General features: G+C 41.3%; 1 protein-coding gene across 1 annotated transcript; it reads right to left on the bottom strand.

Annotated features, from left to right (window-relative positions):
• Nucleotides 1-493: 493 nt before the first annotated feature.
• On the bottom strand, nt 494-23,878 carry LOC144688745 (negative elongation factor A-like). Its single transcript, XM_078555654.1, has 10 exons — nt 23,827-23,878; nt 23,522-23,683; nt 22,208-22,297; nt 21,833-21,960; nt 20,723-20,792; nt 17,532-17,620; nt 16,813-16,924; nt 8,427-8,737; nt 6,922-7,021; nt 494-1,451 (listed from the first exon to the last, which is right to left on the bottom strand). Exons 1-10 carry the CDS (start codon nt 23,876-23,878, stop codon nt 1,267-1,269), a joined length of 1,299 nt encoding a protein of 432 aa, XP_078411780.1. The 3' UTR covers nt 494-1,266.
• Between the last annotated feature and the right edge of the window lie 19 nt (nt 23,879-23,897).

A 23,897-nucleotide genomic window follows, 5' to 3' on the forward strand; every position in this document is an offset into this window, starting at 1 on the left:
TTGGCCAGTCCTCCAAACAAAGGTGCTCTGTACTGTGGCTCAGATGGTTCATGTTAAATCAGGTCTAATTAAGGAGAGTGACTTCACATTTACACCACTATACAATAACAGAAAATGTTGGAAATACTCAGGTCAGGCAGCGTCTGTGGAGAGGGAGTTAATGTTTCAGGAAATGTTAACTCTTTTGACCTTTCCACAGGTGCCGTCTGACTTGCTGAGTATTTCCAGCATTGTGTTCTTATTTCAGATTTCCAGCATTTTGCTTTTGTATTAACAGCAGTTTGCACAGTTTCCATTAAATGATAACTGAATGAAGTCACAAGTTATTACAGTGGTTAAAGCAAAAATAGGTGATTAAATTTCACTGCTTCTGTCTGCAACTCTGACACCAACGAACAAAGGTAACTCAGCTGCTTACTTGAAGAAAGAATTCTGAATGTATTAATTATGCACTGTATTTGCACATAATAAGTGAACCAATGAAATAATTGACTCCAGTTACAATGTAATTTTATTGTGCTTGGTACTGTACGTCCCTTAAGCTTTGACAGTTCAACCAGCTGCCTAAACACATGAAAACCAATTATGGCTGTGCATTCTTTAAACTGCACTTACTTTCCATAGAAAATCTAATTATTTTACATCTTACACTGTATGAGAGAGCACGCAAAAGAAAGAGTGAGAAACCTAGAATCTTTACAACTGTACAAAAAATAGAAAAATGTTGTTAAATCATGCTGCCTCTGCAACAAATACTTTACAAAACTCATAATATGACTTCGGGAAGGCATCAGATACCAGGAAATCGCCTGGCTTTCCAATGCTCTCCAGTTCAAACCCCGCTGTTAAAAGTGAACCAAATCTAAGCTGCTAAATGATCTCCACACAGTATTTCATAAATGACAAACCAACTCAAGGCTGCGGCCACGTGGTCCTCCTTTCAGCCGTAACTAAGGTCCACATGCTTTCCACAAATCAAAGAGTTTTCATGCTGGAGTTGTTGGTGTAGCTGGAGACTGGACCATCATTTAAAAAGACATTAACACCACAGGAGACAAAAAAAAACATCAATTGCAGGAAATCACTTCTCTATTCATCTCATCCCACTCTCTGGTGGCCCTAAATTCTGTGTCACAATCTGTTATCTAGGTGCCCCCTGCGAATGTTTTAGAATTGTCTGTAAATACAATCATTGAAGCTCAGGTCAGTGGTAATCAGGATAACAACGTTGGATTTGGTCCACAAGTTCTTGGTCCTGGTGAACTCTCAGGACACATTTGTGATAGGCTTGTACTTCTTCAGTCTGGTCCATTGGCCTGTGGCATAGTTCATTTCAAAGACGGTGTCTACGAGCATTGTGGTGCTCCCCGTGCCATCTGCCTTTGGTAGAACTTCTGTATGTTCGCTCAGTTTGATTTGAATGATATCACCTTGCTCTGGACATGGATTCTCTGAAGGAATAAAATGACAATCAGTTTTGCACAATAAACCATTCTGAAGCAGAATATTGACAGAAGTGACTTTCTGCAACTTTTCCCCAAAATCCACACCCCCGCCCAACCACCCCAATTAATTTTCATCCATCTTGCTACAACTGTGGAAGGGGAAAATAAACAAACATTTCATGTCCAACATTGCTGGGAAGAAAAGTGGGATGAGCAATACAGACATTACAGATTACCTCAAATGGTTTGGGAAACAGAAAATAAGCCAAAGATCTTGTTGCCAATTACTACCCAGGAATCCTTGCCAGATTGTACAGCATTCATAGGTTCACAAAGATATAATGTTGTCAAATATGAAATCTCTCAAGCTGCAGGGGTTAAATGACTTGCTGGTACCAGCTAGGAACTTGTACATAATGACAATCCAAGTCAGGTGTATAAATAGTCCGAAATCCCACATCTGTTATGGCACAGACGATGGTAAGCGCCAAGTTGTTCAAATCCCAAAGGGAAATTTGAAACAACTGCCACAACTTGTTTTGCAATTTGTATATATTTTGAGATGCGTGCCTTGAATTCAGCAGCAATAAGACCACCAAGTCTTATAGGTTTTTATAAACCTAGATTAAACATTTAAGAAAAATGATTTTTAAGCACATACATATGTCTACAAATTATGTATAACAACTTCTCAATCCCCTACTTAATCTGACTCCCAGTCACACTTTCATTAAGGCAACAGTAAGACATACAGATTTTAAAAGCCCAAAGCAGGGTGACACACAATACCCTCAACCAGTCGAATTCAAAGTAAGTTTTTTTAACTTCAGTTCTTTGAAGACAACAGCTTGAGGCTTTTCACACCTGTTAGATTTTAGAATTCCCACCCTTACGCACAGCCTTGACTCCTTTATGCATATTTTCCCCTTTGAATGCAAGTTCCCATTGTTTTACTATGCCTTTCTGATCATAAAAATTTAGCATGGTACCCATTTTACCAGTAATCTTTGGGAAAAATAAGTACACTATTTTCAAAGGAGGGGTGAAATGTGTTACCTAGCCAGGTGAAGTTTAGAAACAATCTAGTCTAGTTTATTTAAAAATGTAAATATTCCTGAAACCTATGTTTACCTACTTAACATTTCAAACCTAGCTCATCTTCTACCATATCAAAGCCTTCAGACCAGCTGCCTTTAATCCAATTAACTAATGCACACATGCGTGTATGTACACCACTATTTTACAATAAATTCCAATAACGTTGAGAATTATACCATCTTCCTGACAGATCTTTGTGTCACTTTTGCAGTCACTGGATATAACAAACCATTGAGATAGTTGTTTTGCTCCCTAAAGTGTAAAAGTGAACCCAACACCTTACTGATGGGGGTGAGATTCTTTTGGGGTGATCAAACCAAGCAGAAATGAAGATGATTACAATGCTCGAGCCATAGTTATTATAACAGAATAATATCGCCTTGTTCCCTTCTCAAGATCCTAACTTAACAACGACTATGTTCTCTGTACCTTTACTTCTCTTTCTGGCCTCTGACAATTACCTGTTCTTCTACTTGTCTTGTACTGGTGTCAGCCTGATCTTTGCACCTGAAGCCTCTATATGTGACATTGTTTTTCCAACAGAACAAGGCCAGGGAGGATAAGATTGATCAGTTGACAGCTTGAGTTTAGACTGGAGTGGAACATGGCCAATCAGCCCTGAGTGTTTTGTCGCAACAGGCTAAATGCTTTAAGAGGCAGGACATTGTCTAGATCTACATCTAGATCTAAGATAAAAGCTTATCTCAACATCAGCATTCTGACTAAATTAATTTAAGGACATTAACTAGGATTATAGCAGCTAAGCTAAGCACAGGTTATTTCAGTATTTTAGTTTTAACTGTTCTATTGCCAGCAAACTTAATTAAAATCGTATAAATACCACATCTTCATAGGCTTTTGTTCGAATGCTTCCTGACCTGTTCATCCATACAGTAGTTAAACAGCCAGCCAACACTGAAGAATGGAATAAAACCAACCTTTCTTCCTCTTCACTTTCCTCTGACCACATCCCTGCTTCTAATCCCACCTCTTGCTGTGTATTCACAATACCCTCTTGTTCTTCCCCTTTCGGATGCTGAATGATCTGTGCTCAGCAAAGGACTCAGTTTTATCCCCTTACATCCGTACCTCAACTAATTTTGAGCTTGGCATTGTGTGAATTCTCCTTCTGTTGCTTTCGCATCCGTGCTCACTTCTTTGGCCGTCCCTCGACCAGCGGACCCTTTCATTCACCTCCAGTATTCCCCTTCCACCTGGACCCCTCCTTCTAGCCTCCTACCCCTGCTCTTGATCTTTGTATCAGGAACTGTTGGTGTGACATTGGTCATCTTAATTTCTCAGCTCCCCTCACTCACTCTAACCTGTCTCCCTCTGAACTTGCTGCACTTCATTTTCAGGTCTAACCCTGACATTGTTATCAAACCCACTGACAAGGGTGCTGTTGTTGTCTGGCGTACTGACCTCTACCTTGCAGAGGCTGAGCGCCAACTCTCAGAAATTTCTTCCTACCTACCCCTGGATTATGAACCCATCATCAAACATCAAGCCATTGTTTCCAGGATTGTCATTGACCTCATCTCCTCTGGAGATCTTTGCTGCACAGTTCCCCACCTCATAGTCCTCCAGTCTTAAACAGAATCTTTACAGTGCAGGAGGCCATTCAGCCCATCCAATCTGCACTGGCTCTCTGAAAGAGCATTCTACTTAGTCTTATTCTACCCTTGCCTTATTCCCGTAACCCTGCACATTCTTTCTTTTCAGATAGCAATCCAATTCTCTTCTGAATACCTCGATAGAACCTAACTTCACCATCCTCTCAGGAAGTTTGCTTCCAACTCCAACCACCCTCTTGATGAAAAAAATTTTCCTCATCGTTTTTCCTCCTTTTGCCAATTATTTTAAATCTGTGCCCTCTAGTTCTTGATGCTCCATTGAGTAGGAACAGTTTCTCACTATTTACCCTGTCCATACCCAGCCCGCTTCTACCTCCTTCCCAATATCCATGCAGGTTTCCCATCATTTCAACTTGTCCTTGCACCATTGAACTTATTTCTACCTATCTCAATTCTATTTTTTCACCCCTTGTCCAGTCTTTTCCACCTACATTCATAATTCAAAGAACAAAGAAAAGTACAGTACAGGAACAGGCCCTTCGGCCCTCCAAGCCTGCGCCAATCATATTTCTCTGACACCCGACGTCACTTCAATAGTTTCCAATTTCCTGGCCCCAACTGCCTCCTCTTCACCAAGGACGTCCAATCTCTCTACACCTCCACTCCCATCAGGTCGGTCAGAGGGCTCTCCGCTTCTTCCTTGAACAAAGGTGGAATCTGTCGCCATCCACTACCACCCTCATCTGCCTGGCTGCACTTGGTCCCACATTGGATAATTTCTCCTTTACCATGTTTTACTTACTCCAAATAAAAGGTATTGCAATGGGTACCCACATGGGTCCTAGTTATGCCTGTCTTTTGAAGGGTATATGTAACATTCCTTGTTCCAGCCTTACTCAGGCTCCCTTCCCCCAACTCTTTTTCTGCTACATTGATGACTGTATCGGTGACACTTTCTGCTCTCATCTGAAACTGGAAAACTTAATTAACTTTGCTTCCAATTTCCACCCTTTTCTCATCTTCACATGGTCCATCTCCAACAATTCCCTTCCTCGACTTCTCTTTCTTCATTTCTGGGGATAAGCTGTTGACTAATATTCGTTAAACCCACAGGTGACCATAGCTACCTACTAGACATCTTCACAACCTGCCTCCTTAGATGATTCCATTCATTCTCCCAGTTTCTCTGGCGCATTTGTTCCATGACAGCGCTTCTGATACGTCTTCCTTCTCCCTCAACCAAGGATTCCCCTCCAACACTGGTTGACAAAGCTCTCACAACTGTGTCCGGCCAATTTCCTGCATTTCTTCTGTCACCTCCGCCCCTCACTGAGATAGGGGTCCCCTTGTCCTCACTTTCCACCCCACCAACCTCCACATTCAAAGGATCATCCTATGCCATTTGCAACATTTCCAGCATGATGTACCACCAAACACATCTTCCCTTTCCCCGTCAGCATTCTGAAGGGTAGGGACCGTCCCCACTGCAACACCGTGGTCCCCTTCCCACCGCACATTCCCTGTAACACCTGCCTTTTTACCTCCTCTCTCCTCACCGTTCAAGGCCCCAAATAGTCCTTCCAGGTGAAGCACCAATTTCTTTACTTCTACTTCTTTCTATATATACTGCATTCGTTGTTCACAATGTGGTCTCCTCTACACTGGGGAGACCAAATGCAGATGGGGTGACCACTTTGCAGAACACCTCCACTTGGTCCGCAAATATGACCCCAAGCTTCCAGTTGCTTGCCATTTTAATTCACCACCTTGGTCTCATGCTCACATTTCTGTCCTTGGCCTTCTGTAGTGTTCCAGTGAAGCTCAACACAAGTTCCAGGGACCACACCATCTTATTAGGCATTTTACAGCTGTCCGGACTCAACATTGAGTTCAACAATTTCAGACTATGAACTGCTCTCACTTTGATTCTGTCTTTTTCCCTTGTGCTGGCTTTGAATCTTGTTTTTCATGTTTTTGCTTTCAGGCAAGAGCTGTTCATTATTCTGGCATTTAGAAACATAGAAACTAGGAGCAGGAGTAGGACATTTGGCCCTTCGAGCCTGCTCCGTCATTCATTATGATCATGGCTGACCATCCAACTCAATAGCCTGCTCCTGCTTTCTCCCCATAACCCTTGGATCCCTTTCGCCCCAAGAGCTATATTTAATCCTTCTTGAATGCATACAATGTTTTGGTCTCAACTACTTTCTGTAGTAACGAATTCCACAGGCTCACCACTCTCTGGGTGAAGAAATTTCTCCTCCTCTCAGTCCTAAATGGTCTACCCCATATTCTCAGACCCCTGGTTCTGGAGTCCCCTACCATCGGGAACATCCTTCCTGCATCTACCCTGTCTACTCCTGTTAGAATTTTATAGGTTTTCACTCACTCTGGAGAAATGCTTTATCTCTACCACAACCATACCGCTCCCTTTGCTTTTTGTTCTAAGATATCTTTGTCATTTAATCTCTCCCGCCCTCAACCCTATCCCAGGTCTTCCCTTTTGTTCTTCCTCCCTGTCCCCCCACCTTTGACGGCATATAATCCATCACATTTCTACCCTCCTTCAGTTCTGAAGGAGAGTCCTATTCGACTTGAAACATTAACTCTGTTTCCCTCACCATAAATGCTGCCAGACCTACTGAGTCTTTCTAGCATTTACTGTTTTTTATTTCAGATTTTGCAGTATTTCGTCTTTCCTGTAGAAATGGAAACCTGGGTGGGGCCCATCAAACATTATTGCAGCAATAGTCATCAGCTATGTGCAAGAAGTGGTGAGGATAGAAAGAAAAGTTACAACATACCTCTTGACCCTGCCATAAATCCAAGTATAAGGGCCTTTTCTGGCCGGGTAACCTTGTTAGCAGTCTTGAACATTTCTTGGGTTGCATACATTTGGTCTCTCTGTAACACGCAAACAAAACAAACATTGATGAAAATAACTGGAAAGAGCTAAAGCACAAGTCAACAAAATAATTAGCAATAAGAAACAAAAAAAAAGATGGAGATCCATCTGGGTTGTCTTCTATCATCCTGGGAGTCATAAATTGCAATAATGGAATTGTTGATTAATCACAGCAATCGATCTCTATCAATTAGTCTACAATAGGCCCAGACATGATACAAGGAAACCCAAGGAGAAATTGGGAAATCATAAACCCAAATGTCCAATTTGTTCCTCGTAAATATTCTATGTTTAACACATCATATCTCAAATTATTCATATAGTGCATCCCAAAAGTTCATTTTCTGAAAGCAACCTATCCAATTTACATTTGTATGAATTAATACCAACTACTTCCACAATCTCGCTAGCAAGTCTGCTCCACAGATTGACCACACGCTTACTGAAATACTGGCCCTGATCTTTCTGGGGAGGGAGCAAGAGTGCATGGTCACATTCGGGGGTGGGGGGGCGGAATCCTAGAAGTCCTGAGGATGCCAAGGTCCTGTTGAATTTAATGGCAGGGCCTCATTAGCATTTCTTTCTTCTATTTCCCATCCAGGGAAAGCCAAAAACAGGAGGCCATCTGATCCCTGGCAACTGGGAGAGATCAGGGCCTGGTGGGGGTCTTTTCACACTCAAGACATCAAAGCAATGTAACACTCTTCATGTAAATGCATAAAATAGCTATGCTAAACTCTGACTCAATGATTATCATTCAACCGTCAAACATTTGTTAGGGTCCAGTAATCGGGAGGAGTGAAGGCAAGATCAGGGCTTTGGTGGGGCTGGACGAAAGATGGGATGTGGATGTAGGGTGTGGCGATTGTGGGAATTTGGTGGAGATCAGTGGGGGCTGAAGATCAGTCAGTCTCAGTAGTGAGAACAGGTCGCAATCGGCAGAAGGGAGGTTGTAGGTTTGCTTGAGGGGCTCTGGAGAATACCCCTATGGGCCCGTGGCTCACAGGCAGTGCTCTTAAAAAGCTCATACATTCTAGAGCTGGCTGCTCCCACCTCCAATTCACTGCCAGGTTTCCAGACCCCTGGGAAAGGAACAAATTTCTTTCCAGAGGAAGTGAAGCGGAGTCATCCCTGAACAATTAACCATTTGGCAACCTGGGGAATATTTCCAATAATCTTTGGAATACCTTTTTCCCATTACTTGTCACAATACACAAAGTAGCAAGTTCAGCACTACACAAATGTCCAACAGAACGTCTAGACTGCATATGACTGCAGGGAGGCTTTAAAAAGGATATCTCTCAGTTGTTTTTCCCACTGGAACAGCAGCAATATCCGATGTGGAGACCAAACAATTAATTCATTCAATGCCTTCAAATGTTGCATACTGTACTTTCTACTTACTGTAAGGGAAAGACTCTTGCGAGGCTGCTGCTGTTGCTGCAGTGGTTGTGTCTGCTGCTGTTGGGTCTGCTGTTGCTGTTGGGTCTGCTGCTGAGGCTGGGTCTGCTGCTGTGTGGGTGTCGTTGGTGTTGTAGTCGTGACAGGTGCAGTACCTGGGGCAGTGGTGGTTGAGGTAGATGATGTAGTTGAGCTGCTGTTGTAAATCGGTGGTCTTTGTTTGAACTGGCCAGGTAGACCGGAGGTAGGCACTGTTGACTCTTCTGGCAGTCTATTTGTCTGTAAAGCCTCCCGGACTGTTCCAACAGTATTGGCTGCATAATAATCGCAGTGGGGAGAAGAGGAGAAAAAAACCTTAGATATAACACAAAGCTGCCATCTCCCAATAAACTCTTACTAATGTGCTACTAGCACTTCTAACCAAATTCCTTCTTTTATATTCTAATGTAACATAGTAACATAGAAACTAGGAGCAGGTGGTGGCCATTCGGCCCTTCCAGCCTGCTCCACCATTCAAAATGATCATGGCTGATCCTCTATCTCAACACCATATTCCCGCTTTCTCTCCATACCCCTTGATGCCCCTAATATTAAAAAAAATATCAATTTCTTTCTTGAATATACTCAGTGACCCGGCCTCCACAGCCTTCTGTGGTAGAGAATTCCACAGGTTGACCACCCTCTGAGTGAAGAATTGCTTCCTCATTTCAGTCCTAAATGGCCTGCCCCGTATCCTGAGACTGTGGCCCCTGGTTCTACACTCCCCAACCAGGGGAAACATCCTCCCTACATCCAGTCTGTCTAGCCCTGTTAGAATTTTATACGTTTCAATCAGATCCCCTCTCATTCTTCTAAACTCAAGTGAATACTGGCCCAGTTGAACCAATCTCTCCTCATATGACAGTCCTGCTATCCCTGATATCAGCCTAGTGAATCTTCGCAGCGCTCCCTCAATGGCAAGTATATCCTTTCTTGGGTAGGGAGACCAAAACTGCACGCAATACTCCAGGTTGGTCTCACCAAGGCCCCGTATAACTGCAGTAAGACGTCCCTACTTCTGAACTCAAATCCTCTTGCAATGAAGGCCATTTGCCTTCCTAATTGCTTGCTGCACCTGCCTATTTATTTCCATTGACTGGTGCACAAGGACACTCAGATCCCTTTGTACATCCACATTTCTCGATACATCACCATTTAAATAATACTCTGCCTTTCTGTTTTTCACACTGAAGCATATAACTTTACATTTATCCACGTTATACTGCATCTGCAATGTGCTTGCCCAAACACAAAACTTGTCTAAATCACCCTGAAGCCTCCTTGCATCCTCTTCACAACCCCGCCCAGTTTTGTGTCATCAACAAACTTGGAAATATTGCATTTTGTTCCCTCATCCAAGTAATTTATGGATATCGTGAATAGCTGGGGCCCAAGCACTGATCCCTGCAGTACATCACTAGTCACCGCCTGCCATCCGGAAAAAGAGCCATTTATTCCCACTCTGTTCCTGGTCTCTCAACCAATTCTCAATCCAAGCCAGTCTATTACCCCCAATCCCATGTGCCTTAATTTTGCCCACTAGCCTCTTATGTGGGACCTTATCAAAAGCCACCTTGAAATCCAAATACACCACATTCTCCCTGCATCCAGTCTGTCTAGCCCCGTTAGAATTTTATACGTTTCAATCAGATCCCCTCTCATTCTTCTAAACTCTAGTGAATACTGGCCCAGTTGAACCAATCTCTGGGTTCCTCAAAAAACTTTAGATTAGTTAAACATGATTTCCCTTTCATGAACCCATGTTGAGTTTGTCTAATACTTTCCAAGTGTTCTATTACCACGTCTTTTATAATAGACTCTAGCATTTTCCCCACTACTGATGTTAGGCTCACTGGTCTGTAATTCTGTTTTTTCACTCCCTCCCTTTTTAAATAGTGGGGTTACATTTGCCACCCTCCAATCTGTAGAAACTGTTCCAGAGTTTATAAGAAGTCATAGAAAGGAATATGATCCAACCGCTAGTCTTTTCATGTAATCTGCAGATTAAACATTTTATTTCATAACTTGTGCCTTCTATTTCCTCCTCATCATTTTATCACCTGAAGTTGCAGGCACTTGCATAGAATCTTGCAAAAACAAAAACCAGGCCATTTGGCTCAATTGGTCCATGCTGGTGTTCATAGTCCACACAAGCCCCCTTTCACCTTACTTCGTTTCGTGCCATCAACATATCCTATTATTATTTCCTCCCTCATATAATTTGCTACCTTCCCCTGAAAATGCATTTAGCTTTCACCACTCCATGTGAAGCAGAGTTCCACATCCATTATTCTCTGGGTAAAGAAGATCCCCCCCCTATTTTCTTATTGGATTTATCAGTGACTATAGACATGAGCCCACAAAAAAATTGTAAGAGCCATTCTGCAGCCAGAAAGAATGAGGGTCCTGGATCTTGCCGTGTAAGCATAAGGAACAGGCTAATGGACTCCAAAACCTAAATTAGATGAGATGCCAATGTAAAAACAGCTTCAGGCCATCTCTTGTAAAATTCCTTGACAGCTGATTCTGATGTACTGGAGCAACACCAGTACCGAGGGTGCTATTTATCCATCTACAGATGCAACATTACTTTATCTTGGCTTTGGAGAATAATGTTTTATCAAGAGAGCTGTATATTGGAAAGTGCTCAGAGGAGAATTCTTTAATCTGAAAGAGAATTATTTTTTGCGAAGAATGTATTTCAGAGTATTATACCACAGGTACTGGCCAGAGACTGCTGCCTATTTCTATTGACCTGAGGCAAGCAGACTGAAGTTGTACTGCCTGCTCTGTAACTGTTTTCACACCCACTGCAGGCTGGGTCTCCCAAGGGCAACTGAAGCGCATGCGCCCTGGGCATGCATCTTGTGTTTCTTTCTTAATTAGCACATTTTCTTAGACAATATCACCAACACCTCTTTGATCCTTTTGTCTGTGACATCTTTTGATTATCTGCTCCTATCACTGCTTGCTTATCCCCACAATCACCCCACCCTCAGCTTCTCTCCCCCAACCCCCCACCTTAAACCAGCTTATATTTCACCCCTCTCCTAACTATACTCAGTTCTGTTGAAGAGTCATGAGGACTCGGAACGTCGACTCTTTTCTTCTCCGCCGATGCTGCCAGACCTGCTGAGCTTTTCCAGGTAATTCTGTTTTTGTTTTGTGTTTCTTTCTGTTCAGGTAAAACAAGTTTTCACAGTCAGAGTTCTACTCATCAGCATCCAAATGTTGTTTATATTTTAACGTTATCCATAAACCTTGTCTTCAAACTTCACTTTGCACCTACCAAAGCTATACTATAATTTTTATGAAGCTGGGGCTGAAGCTAACCATCCTGGAGGGGATCCTCTCATCTCTTACATTTGTAACATACTGGCATCTAATCCATGAGTATCACACAACTAGCAATGGTGCCAAAGTAAACTTGTCGGATTCACAAAGGTCAGCCACTGAGTTAATTGTTACAGTGTACCTGATGGCCTTTTGTACATTTTGGATTTCCTTGGCAGCCATGCCTTCAACTGCCTATATGTCCTAAATTCTGGAATTAGCTACCATACCTCTCTGCCTCCCCACCTCTCCTTAAAATCTATCTCTTTGACCAAACTTTTGGTCAACTGCTCTCATATCTCTTTATGTGGCTTGGTGTCAAATCTTTACCTGGTAATGACCCTGTGAAGCACCTTGGGATGTTGAACTACTTGAAAAGCATCATATAAATTGCTGTTGAGCTCTGACTGATTGCATGTAGATATTAAGAAATATATGTCCTGCAAGCTGACTCTGTACATCTGTTGGGCAGATCACATGGAACATTATTGAACATAAGTAAGCTTTGCAAAAGATACCTGTAAATTGAAGTTGTTTTTTTTTACAAGTAATTGTGTTGGTTTTTATTTTGGGTATGTTACTCTTCCATGAAAAGCCTATCTTGTTCATTTCACTTCATCTTTCTCACTTGCTGGTTGTTTCTTGTTTTGCATCTTTGTTTAATGTAGTAACAAAGACAGTTGCTTCTCAAGACTGACGTAATCTGGCTGATAGAAATGAGAGAGCCCATTGCACCCATCCCATCTCATCCATCCATGGAAAATACACCTGCAGCCCCATGACAACATCAATCAGCTGTTTCTTAAATTATTCCAGCATTTTTGCTTCCACATTTCAATCCAGAAGCCATGTCTTGGTCACTCCATGTCAAGAATGTCCTGACAGCAGTACTACATTGAAAATGAAGTGACCAAAGATGGAGGGAAAATGTTGCTAGACTTTATAATGGTTGCTCATCCAGGCTTGGCAAGGCACAACAAATGTCAAAGCAGCATTGAGTCTGGGCCCATTTAATGGTGCAGTGCGACAGTGGAGCTGCCTTTCCCAGATAGAAAACTGGCAAAGTAGAATGAGATGGTAACAAGGGATATAACCCTGATTGCCAAACGAGATGACTTCTGGCACATGGCTCACCTCTGCATCTAGATTGACTGCTGGAGCCTGTGTACTAACTCTGCTTAGACATTACCAGGCAGGTACAGGCAGGTGTGTGAAATATAATTGAAAATTGGGCACAGCCTACCTTTTGTGCAGTCTGCCATGCCTGGAATCCTTCCGTTGTATCTGTTGTACCTCAGCAGCAGTACGAATGCTTGACACAAAATCTTCTGACCAATTAAGTGGAATCAGAGAGAAAGAGGAAAGAAAGCAAAACAAGATTCAGAAAGCAAGGCTCTGAAGAAGAGTCATATGAATTCAAAACGTTAACTCTTTCTCTCTGCACAGGTGCTACCAGACCTCCTGAGTTTTTCCAGCATTTTCTGTTTTTATTTCAGAAATACTTTTAAAGTTCTGCTAGGACTTAGTACCTAGTGTAGGGTTTTTTAAATGCACCTCCAGAAGCAGATCACCCAAGTAACCCTGGATGCCTATATTATATGATTGGTTAAATGATTGAGCATTGTGCCAAAGTAAATTACATTGTAGAGGTCTAATTTAACACAATCCATTTAAAAACTGGCAGGTATTTTCAGTCCTAATGAAAAAAAAGGTCCAACCAAAAAGGAACCGCTTACATTTATATGGCATCTTTCACATCCACGCAATGTCACAGCCAATTATTTGCTTTTAAAGTATAATTACAGTTGTTTTGTGAACAAACTAAAGATTCAGTTCAGGGAAACATTTCTACAATTACACATCTGCCACCCAGCTTCACCACTCCATCACCCTTCTCAACCCATTCAGTTTCTGTATTGTCAAACTGCTTGCCCAACATGCCACAAATATTTTACCCTTGTCATCAGTTTCACTCCTTCCTCTCGCTTTCTCCAGCCACTGTTTCAACTGAAGCTGACAGTTCATAGCCTCGGTATTTCATTCAAATCTGAGTGATCTTTCAACTACAAAGACCGCCTAGGGAAAGGGTAGGCCCACTCAGGGACAGAGGGGGGAATCTGTGTGTGGAGCCAGAAGAAATGGGAGAGATACTAAATGAATACTTCTCATCAGTATTCACCAAAAGGAAGGACTTAGCGGTCGATTTGTCTAGGGAAGAGTGTGTAGATAGCCTGGATCATGTTGAGATCAAAAAATAGGAGGTGTTAGGTGTCTTGAAGAATATTAAGGTGGATAAGTCCCCAGGGCCAGATGGGATCTACCCCTGAGTACTGAGGGAGGCAAGGGAGGAGATTGCTGGGGCCTTGATAGAAATCTTTGTATCCTCATTGGCTACGGGTGATGTCCCAGAGGACTGGAGAATGGCCAATGTTGTTCCATTGTTTAAGAAAGTTAACAGGGATAATCCAGGAAATTACAGGCCGGTGAGCCTTACGTCAGTGGTAGGGAAATTATTGGAGAAGATTCTTCGTGACAGGATTTACTACCGTTTGGAAGCAAATGGGCGTATTAGTGAGAGGCAGCATGGTTTTGTGAAGGGGAGGTCGTGTCTCACTAACTTGATCGAGTTTTTCGAGGAAGTGACAAAGATGATCGATGATGGAAGGGTAGTGGATGTTATCTACATGGATTTCAGTAAGGCCTTTGACAAGGTCCCTCATGGCAGACTGATACAGAAGGTAAAGTCGCACGGGATCAGAGGTGAGCTGGCAGGATGAATACAGAATTGGCTTGGTCATAAAAGACAGAGGGTAGCAGTGGAAGGGTGCTTTTCTGAATGGAGAGCTGTGACTAGTGGAGTTCCGCAGGTATCAGTGCTGGGACCTTTGCTGTTTGTGGTATACATAAATGATTTGGAGGAAAATGTAACTGGGCTAATTAGTAAGTTTGCAAACGACACAAAGGTTGGAGGAGTTGCAGATAGCGAAGAGGATTGTCAAAGGATACAACGGGATATAGATCGGTTGGAGACTTGGGCGGCGAAATGGCAGATGGAGTTTAATCCGGACAAATGCGAGGTAATGCATTTTGGAAGGTCTAATACAGGCAGGAATTATACAGTAAATTGCAGAACCCTTAAGCGCATTAACGGGCAGAGGGAGCTGGGTGTACAGGTCCACAGGTCACTGAAAGTGGCAACGCAGGTGGATAAGGTATTCAGGAAGGTATATGGCATGCTTGCCTTCATTGGCAGGGGTATTGAGTATAAAAGCTGGGAAGTCATGCTGCAGCTGTATAGAACCTTGGTTAGGCCACACTTGGAATATTGCGTGCAATTCTGGTCACCATATTACCAGAAGGATATGGAGGCGTTGGAGAGGGTGCAGAGGAGGTTTACCAGGATGCTGCCTGGACTGGAGGTTATTGGCTATGAGGAGAGGTTGGAGAAACTCGGATTGTTCTCACTAGAGCGACGGAGATTGAGGGGCGACTTGATAGAAGTTTACAAAATTATGAGTGGCATGGACAGAGTAGACAGTCAGAAGCTTTTTCCCAGGGTGGAAGAGTCAATTACTAGGGGACATAGATTTAAGGTGAGAGGAGAAAACTATAAAGGAATTGTGTGGGGCAAGTTTTTTATGGAGAGGGTAGTGAGTGTCTGGAATTCGCTGCCAGAGGAGGTGGTGGAAGCAGGTACGATAGTGCTGTTTAAGAGGCAGCTTGGCAAATACATGAACAGGATAGGAATAGAGGGAGTACAGACCCCGGAAGTGCAAAATATTTTAGTTGATGGGCAAAATGATCGGCGCAGGCTTGGAGGGCCGAAGGGCCTGTTCCTGTGCTGTACTTTTCTTTGTTTGTTCTTTATTTCACATTCACAATCATTAGTTACGGACTCTGCACAAGTGGAAATGTCCTCTCCATGTCTAGCCTATTGAACCCTTTCTTCCGCTTGTTGGATGACCCTCAAATCTTTTCCATGCCCTAAAGACAGCTAAAATTAACTACTCAGCGGCATAGAGATGGAACCCACATTCTCCAATTGTCATGACTCACATATTACACTTAGCCTAATGCAGCTAATCCAAAGGATAACCCAGGTACAACTCCATGAACATTTGAACACAGACTGTCAACTCCCTCAGTAATATTTCCTTACCATTATGTGGACAGCAACAAGATAGAGGCTGAAAGCAGAAAGGCTATTAAAAACTGAGAGATGGTTGTTCTTAAAATAAATTGCAACAAAGAGACACACCCTAAATTGCAAAATTTTCTGCAGTTTACCTGTTCATATACTGTGATAGGGCATGGTATTTTAAAAATATTAATTCTCAGGATGTAGGCATCACTGGCAAGGTCAGCATTTATTGCCCATCTCTAGTTGCCCTGAATACAACTGAGTGGTTTGCTAGGCCACTTCAGAGGGTAGTTACAAGTCAATAATGTTGGCATGGGACTGAATGTTATGTACAAGCCCAGATGAGGCAAGGACATTAGTGAACCAGTAGTAGTTTTAATGACAAATCTGACAGCTTCATAGCCACTTTCTCCAATTTTTTCTTTTAAAACAAAGACAAACTCCAATTTTCACATTCTCAAACTACTACAAATCACTTTGAATTCACCATCTGGATTATTAGTCCAGACCTCTCAATTGCTAGTTCAATAACATAGTTGTGTATTAATCGTTCTTTAAATCAGCCTGTATGTCAGCTGCTGTTTTCTGTACAGCACAATATTTTATTATCCACTAAATATGCAGAGCAAAACACTTGAGAATTAACCGCTTATGGGAAAAATTCCATCACTAACATCAATTTTATATCACCAATAAAATTAGACAAGCCTGTGAACAAATGGTTTCAATTACAGTATGCTGCCTCAATCAGCCCACTGTGTTCCTTGTGCTATTTGTGAAACAAGTCAGCTTTTTTCTGAAAGTTTATGATGAATCCTTCTTGATAAAATAATCAAATCAAAGATCGCCATTTCCTTCAAGTCACTTGGTATTTACCTTGTGGCGTTTCGGAGCTGGGAATGTAGGAAGATGATGGCACCATACTTGGTGTAGCAGGCAAATAACTAGTAGATGGTAGTGCATTATCATTATTCAAAGCACCAAGTTTCTGAAGGGGACACAAGGAAATATGATTGAAAAACAACTCCAATCATTAAGGAGCACAAGCATTTATGAATGTGTGGTTGATTAAGAATTATGTTACTGTACATGGACATTTTCAAGGTCACATCCACTAAAATTAAATAGCAAGACAGGTCACCAAGGATCCTTCCAATTCTTTACTTTGCTAATCTTTGTAATTCAGCAATTAACTAGATTTGACAAATTATACAGCGACAAGATATACTAACATCTAGCAGTGCCATAATATCTCAATGAACAAGCTATCCAAAATATTATAGCTCCGCTTGTCCCCGGAAAAAACACTGTTCAAACCCTCAGGCCGCCTATTTTGAATACCTTTAAAAATGACTTAATCTGTTGATATAAAATTCAGGAGCGATTTCTAAAGTTATAGGGAGCAATAAAGATTTCCTCATAGCTGAAGTCTGCTCAGCAGTTCTAAACAGCATTAAGGAACTATGAAGTTATATTCTTAAATCAAATTGCTCATTGATATTTTAGAAATTATTCACTAACCCAAGTGCGTCAATTAATTTCACGAACTAAAAACATTAGAATGATATTTCAACTCCATTGGGTGACCAATTTACCTGTGTAGAGACCAGTCCAACAGCATAATCTGGCGTGACACTATCAACAACTGTTTCTTCTTTGGCAGGTTTTTCTGCGACTTCGGCATCTATATTTAAAAATAAATATTCAGTGAACATTTTGAATTAAATTGTTCCAGAAGTGGATAATCTTAAAATAAAATCACTTATAAAGATTCAAATAAATATTTACAGCTTCTGAAACGATATACACTTAGTATACTGGGATTAGGCCAGTGTGAAAGTTAACCACTGTTGAAAAGGGAGTTAGCCATGCACATCAGCAGAATATCATTCACTGATATTTGAGAAGCAGGCAGGTTATTCTCAAGTCCCAAATGATGCGCATTTTCCTCTACTACATACAAGAGATTTTTGCGGCAGGGTGGGAGGAGGAATAAGGAGTTAGTATTTTATTCATTATGATGGATATCTGTGATAATGAGCAGAATTGTCTTTTGTAAGAATGTGACTTAACACTACTCATGTATCTCAATGTACCTCGTCGTTTGTGGGATCAACACATGATGAATTAGAGCAGCTTTCAGTCCTGCTGAATAGGGATGCTCTGTGAAACAGGGCGAGTTGAGGGAAGGTCAAACATTCACATCTTAAGGGTCTGGGGACATGTTGGTTTGGTCACTGTTCATTGTCCAACGTGACTGGAGAGCTCTTTTTTATTTATTTACGGGGTGTGGGCGTCGCTGGCTAGGGCAGCATTTATTGCCCATCCCTAATTGCTTAAGTAGACCATATAGCAATGGTAATTACAATATGCACTGCAGGAAATCACCAAGGTTCCTTAGATAACACCTTCCAAACCCACAACCACTACCATCTAGAAGGACAAGGACAAGGAAGTTCCTCTCCAAGCCCCACACCATCCTGACTTGGAAATATATCACTGTTCCTTCACTGTCACTGGGTCAAAATCCTGGAACTCCCTCCCTGACAGCACTGTGGGTGTACCTACACCACATGGGCTGCAGCGCTTCATGAAGGTCGCTCGCTACCACCTTCTCAAGGGCAACTAGGAATGGGCAGTAAATACTGGCTTAACCAGCAATGCCCAAAATCCATGAAGGAATAAAAAAACGGAATCATTGGGAGAGATTAAGATGAACTTAATTGGATCTTAGCTCCCGGTTACAAATCTGATGACTGATTGCGTGTCTTTTTATGTATTATAGTTTAGACTTAATCTGCATGGAATGTAGAGATCAAGGGCAGAATTGGTATAAATCTTTTGAGCAAATCACTGTTTGTTGTCGTCATGCTGGAATGAAAGATGGTACTTCAGTTCTGAATTATTAACTCAATGAAGAATCACATCATCACATGGAATCATGTTGTATGATTTGACTGAGTACTCATGTTGGACTGTGTAACATGGGCTCATTAAAGACGAAAACTTGATTCTGTAGTTGTTACAACGGATGCCAGTGTATAAAGTAACAAAGCAAAATAGAACAGGAAAGCAGTCCTACATCTTTCACTTTGGCACTTAGGTATAGCATGAGTGGATGTAGAATGGATCCTCCTCTACCACGTGTTACAATGGTTATAAATATAAATATAATTTCAAAAGGTACTCACATGAATGTTTCATTTTTCAAAGCTAGTTTTTCTCAGCATGAGATTTGTTAGCTCAATGTAAAATTGTGTTAAAAGTATGAGCCTATGCAACTAAAGAACTTGGTTGAGATGCCCAAACTAATTTCAAGCAGGAACTTTACAGGAAGCAGAAAAGTGATTGGATTGGATTTTAACCCAGAGACAAAAGAATAGTTTGCCATGCCACTACTTCACCAGTGATGCTACAGATTTTAAATGTGCAATCCTCCTATCTAGTATTTATGTGGAGCCTAATGTCACTCATGATGTCTCAAAATGCATCATGCGCAAGGAATTTGGAATGTGCTTAAAGGCTCATGCCAGGTATATCACACGTAAAATTTGTCAGGGGAAACTGCAAAGACATTTTCATCAGTCTCGGAAGATTTATGCCAACCTGCCATTGATTTCAGCTGCACCATCCAGTTACAGAATCAGTAAATCATATAGCATGTTTTGACAAAGGGACCCCAGATAAGTTCTGGTAGAAGGAAAGTCCATATTCCGAGGAGTACAACATTATCCGCAAATGAGGCTACCAACATTTCCTCTGTGGATTTGAATTATATGATTATAACTGAATGAAATATCCCCACTCCATCATGCGGAGGTGGGGGGGTGAAGGGTGGAAAAATAAGAATCACAGAACAGGAGTTGGAAGACAATCGGGGAAAAGTGTGAAAGCAGGGCAGAAGAGACAGGTTTTGAGAAAGCATGAGGCATACAAACGTGGAGCAGGAGTAGGCCACTCGGCCCCTCAAGCCTGCTCCGCCATTCAATGAGTTGAATGGTTGATCCGATTGTAACCTTCTGTTTATCCCCAATAATCTTTCACCCCTTGTTAATCAGGAGTCTATCTAGCTCTGCCTTAAAAATATTCAAAGACCCTGCTTCCACTGCCTTTGAGGAAGAGAGTTCCAAACATCGTAGGGCAAAGGGGCTGAGGAAGAGAGTTCCAGATTCTGAAGGTTCTGCCACTGGCATGGGAGTAAGTGGAGTCAGAGTAGCAGAGGATGAAAATTAATATGTAGTTTGAAAAACAAATTGCAGAGGTGAGGAACTACAACTCTAATACAAGGCCATGGAATGATTTGCAATCCTCAGTGAGGACAATGATATCAATCCAATGGAGGGCAAGAAGGTCAGTTGATCAGAGAGTAGCAATTACAACGAGACAGGATGTGAACGGTGGGCTGATGTGGGGCTTGAAGCGTGGCTTAGGGTCAGATAGATACCAAAGGTTACATCATCTTGTATTTTTTAAGATGTCTGATTGGAAGTGACATTTTGCATAAAATAATGAAACAATTTTTTTTATTTTTAAAAAAGCCAACTTGTGTGCTGTTCTCCTTGGACAGGGCAACAGGATGATTTAGTATTCATTCATTTGCAGCCCTTGCATGACCTGTTGGCAGGCACTTAATGCCATACCCCAGACATCTGTATAAGACTGAAATAGTGAGGGAAGACAGAGCAATGTCAGTTGAGACTGGAAGATAAGCTTTGCTTCCCACTCCAGTCTCTCTCACAGCTCAGTTACAACTTAGCACTTTGCAGAAAAGTTAGATTTTACTAACCTAATGTCTTCCTTCTCCTTTTTGCTTCCCGACCAGCACCTACCATATCCAGCTCTGATATGTCCAGCAACTAGAACAGAACAGGAAGAGAGTGACGTTAATATTGTTTGGGAATCTGGCCCTGGCAATTCATCCCAAATCACATAAAAATGTCAACATTTCTGACTGATAATCTTTTCTGAGTTCAGAAATCACTTTCTACATTGTTCAAGTGATAGAACTACTCACATTTGTTGGCAAGCATTGAAACCAGCCACCAAGTAACAAATGAGAGGCGTTTCTCGTTTACCCCCATGTCCCAATTTATGAATGGCTGTAATTCAACACATTAACAGTAATGAGGTACCATGATTTTATTAGTTGAATGGTTGCAATTTGTATGTTAAAGACAAAAAAAAGAATACAACTTCTAATAGCCATGACAGTTTGTAGGATATAATTTTCTCAAGGACATATAAAGAGATTAATACACATCAAATTGGCATTGATATGCATAGTGGCTTTAAATGAATGCTGTACTTTGTAGTCAGGACATGAAAATAAAATTAAAATTTTACCCACAATGTTTGTAATTACAACAGGAACATTTTGTCATATTTGGAAAATTGGTAGCTGTTAGGGTGGGGAAATGGATGGGACAGGGGTGTGGGTGGTGGTATGTGCTTAAGCACATTGATCTCAAAAAATAATCTGTCAATCACTATTCTTTTCAGTTATGATGGTAAAGCCCTAACACTTTAAGCCATTTCAACTGCAAGAAAAAAAACACTTCCTGAAGACAAGATGCTGATTTTTCAAATAGAAATGTAAATTTGTGATTATTCCTGCAAGTATGGTAACATCAGTTGCTCAAAATTAATTCTTCCAGAAAAAAACGAAACCATTACATGGAGTAGTCCACACAATGATTGATTAATGCTGAATAAATCACCACCACCTTCTCAAGGTCAATTAGGGATGGGGAATAAATGCTGGCCTAGCCAGGGACGCCCACATCCCATGAACAAATATATTAAAAAAAACATACTTTAAAAGCCCAAAATACATGTCAAACTCATTAACAGAGACTAGAAACTGTTAAAAAAAAACTCTGCAACTGACGAAACTTACCTTCACGCCTCTCTCCTTGCGCATAGGTGTCTGGACAGGCATTGGTGTTCTGTTTGTTGATGGACTGAACACACTGGGAGTAGTCAGGCTCCGAAAGGGAGCTTGCTTTGGAATCCCTTTGAGGGGAGCTGCATAGCCAAATAGTTGTTATAAATACATGAAACCATAAGTTCATCTTTAGGAAAAAATACAGCCTTTTTAGCTTAACTATTAAGTGCAAAACAAAGCATATTTTACAAAGGTGAAATGTTCAAACAAATACTCAACCTGAGGTAAGTGGCATCAAATTTTTACATTTTTCATCTACCATTTTATCAAGTCACATTATTGCATTGAAGATAATTGAACTGTATTCCAGTAACTATTAGTACATACTAGTGGTATCGAGTTTCTTAACCAAACCTCTCCCTTTGGCTAGAAAAGGCACTCCGGAGGTCTTTTTGAGCTGCTGTGCGGTTTCTGTTGCTGAAAAACAGTAAAATATATTTATTGGAAATAATCTCCTAAAGGAGGTTAAACAGCAGAGATGGAGAGATGAGATCAGAGCAAATGAAAAATTAACCTAATCTCAAAAAACATCTGAGGCTAGTTATCGCTTAAATAACTTAAATGCGTCAACAAACTGAATCTGTAATTTTTGACAGAAGAAAAATGCAAAAATACTTTCTGTAAACAATGAAAACAAGACGCTACTCTGCCCCTTAACCTGAATGGTACATTACATGTGCTGTAAGTCACTGAAGCAGCATTTTCCATGCTGTTCTTTTAAAAAGAGAATAATTTTTCCCCTAATTTTATTCACTTTTCTTCCTTCCCTTCCTGCTGATGCCATTCTTATTTGAGTACAGTACAGTAGGCACAGTCAGCTCCCCAGCACTGCGTCTAAGTGGCCAATCTCCTTTTTGTTTATTTGCTCTTGGGATGTGGGAGATACATGCACAGTCATTACAGCACAGAAGGAGGCTATTCAGTCCATCAAGTCCATTTGTTGCTCATCCCCAGCTGCCCTGAAGACAAATTACCACCACAGTTTGGGCTGGAATTGTGTCGATTGTAGCAGGTCCCCTTTCCTGGAGGACATGGGTGAATCATTTGGGCTTTTACAAAAAGTTAGCAGCTTTTCACAGTCATTATTTTCCGGTGTTAACGTACAAATGACCAGGTTTGCTGAATTCAGTTTCACAACTTGCCCTGGTGGGAATTGAACCACAAAACTTTGTGCCCAGCGTGAGCTTTAGGCAGTGAGACTTGGCAGATTATTTGAAGATGGTAGGCATCACACCAAAGCAGTATCATCTTCATCCAACATCCTCAGAAACCCATTTTCACCATTGGTTATGCATGGCAATTAGCAGCAAGTACCCTAACTGATTGTACCCCTCCACAGCTCAGCAGAGAGAATAAATCTTGAATCTTTTGGTTTACATAACTTAATTTTATATTGGGCATTGTGTGTAGACAATAGACCATTCGAAGAGTGTAGCTCATTTGTTTAACCAAAAAATATTCTTACAACCTTGTCATTATTTTACCATCACAGCATTTTAAAAAATTTTATCTTCGTTCTGCTCCTCCCATTTATTTGATGTGTGGTGTTTACGCAGTAAGAGGCAATTTACGCAGAGTTTCGAAATTGGATTGATTATCCAGAAATATTCCTGTAACAAATTGCAGTAACGAATTGCTTACATTTTTGTAACAGTTCTGCTCTAAGTGTGGCACTTTTGGGTTTTCTTTTGAGTTGAAAATGCTTCACTGGGGGCGTGAGTGGTCCCACGAGGGTCGTCAGGGCATTTTTATTCAAATACTGGCACTCCAAAGGCAGCATAGCAGAGGCTTCACATTCATTAACTGATTAGAAAGAAAATGCACATTAAAGAAGAGACAAGACCCAGTGATGGTCAAAAGCAACACACTTTGAATTGCAGTTCCTCATCCTCAAATATATGTTCACCTCCCTTTTAAAATAATTTACAAAGTCAGCTTCCACCAACTTTTCCAGTACAACGTTCCAGTTTTCAGCAACTCAGTGGAAAATTTCTCCATCGCATCTCTGGATCTGTTG

Source organism: Cetorhinus maximus, chromosome 1 (assembly GCF_964194155.1).
Source record: "Cetorhinus maximus chromosome 1, sCetMax3.hap1.1, whole genome shotgun sequence".
NCBI lineage: Eukaryota > Metazoa > Chordata > Chondrichthyes > Lamniformes > Cetorhinidae > Cetorhinus > Cetorhinus maximus.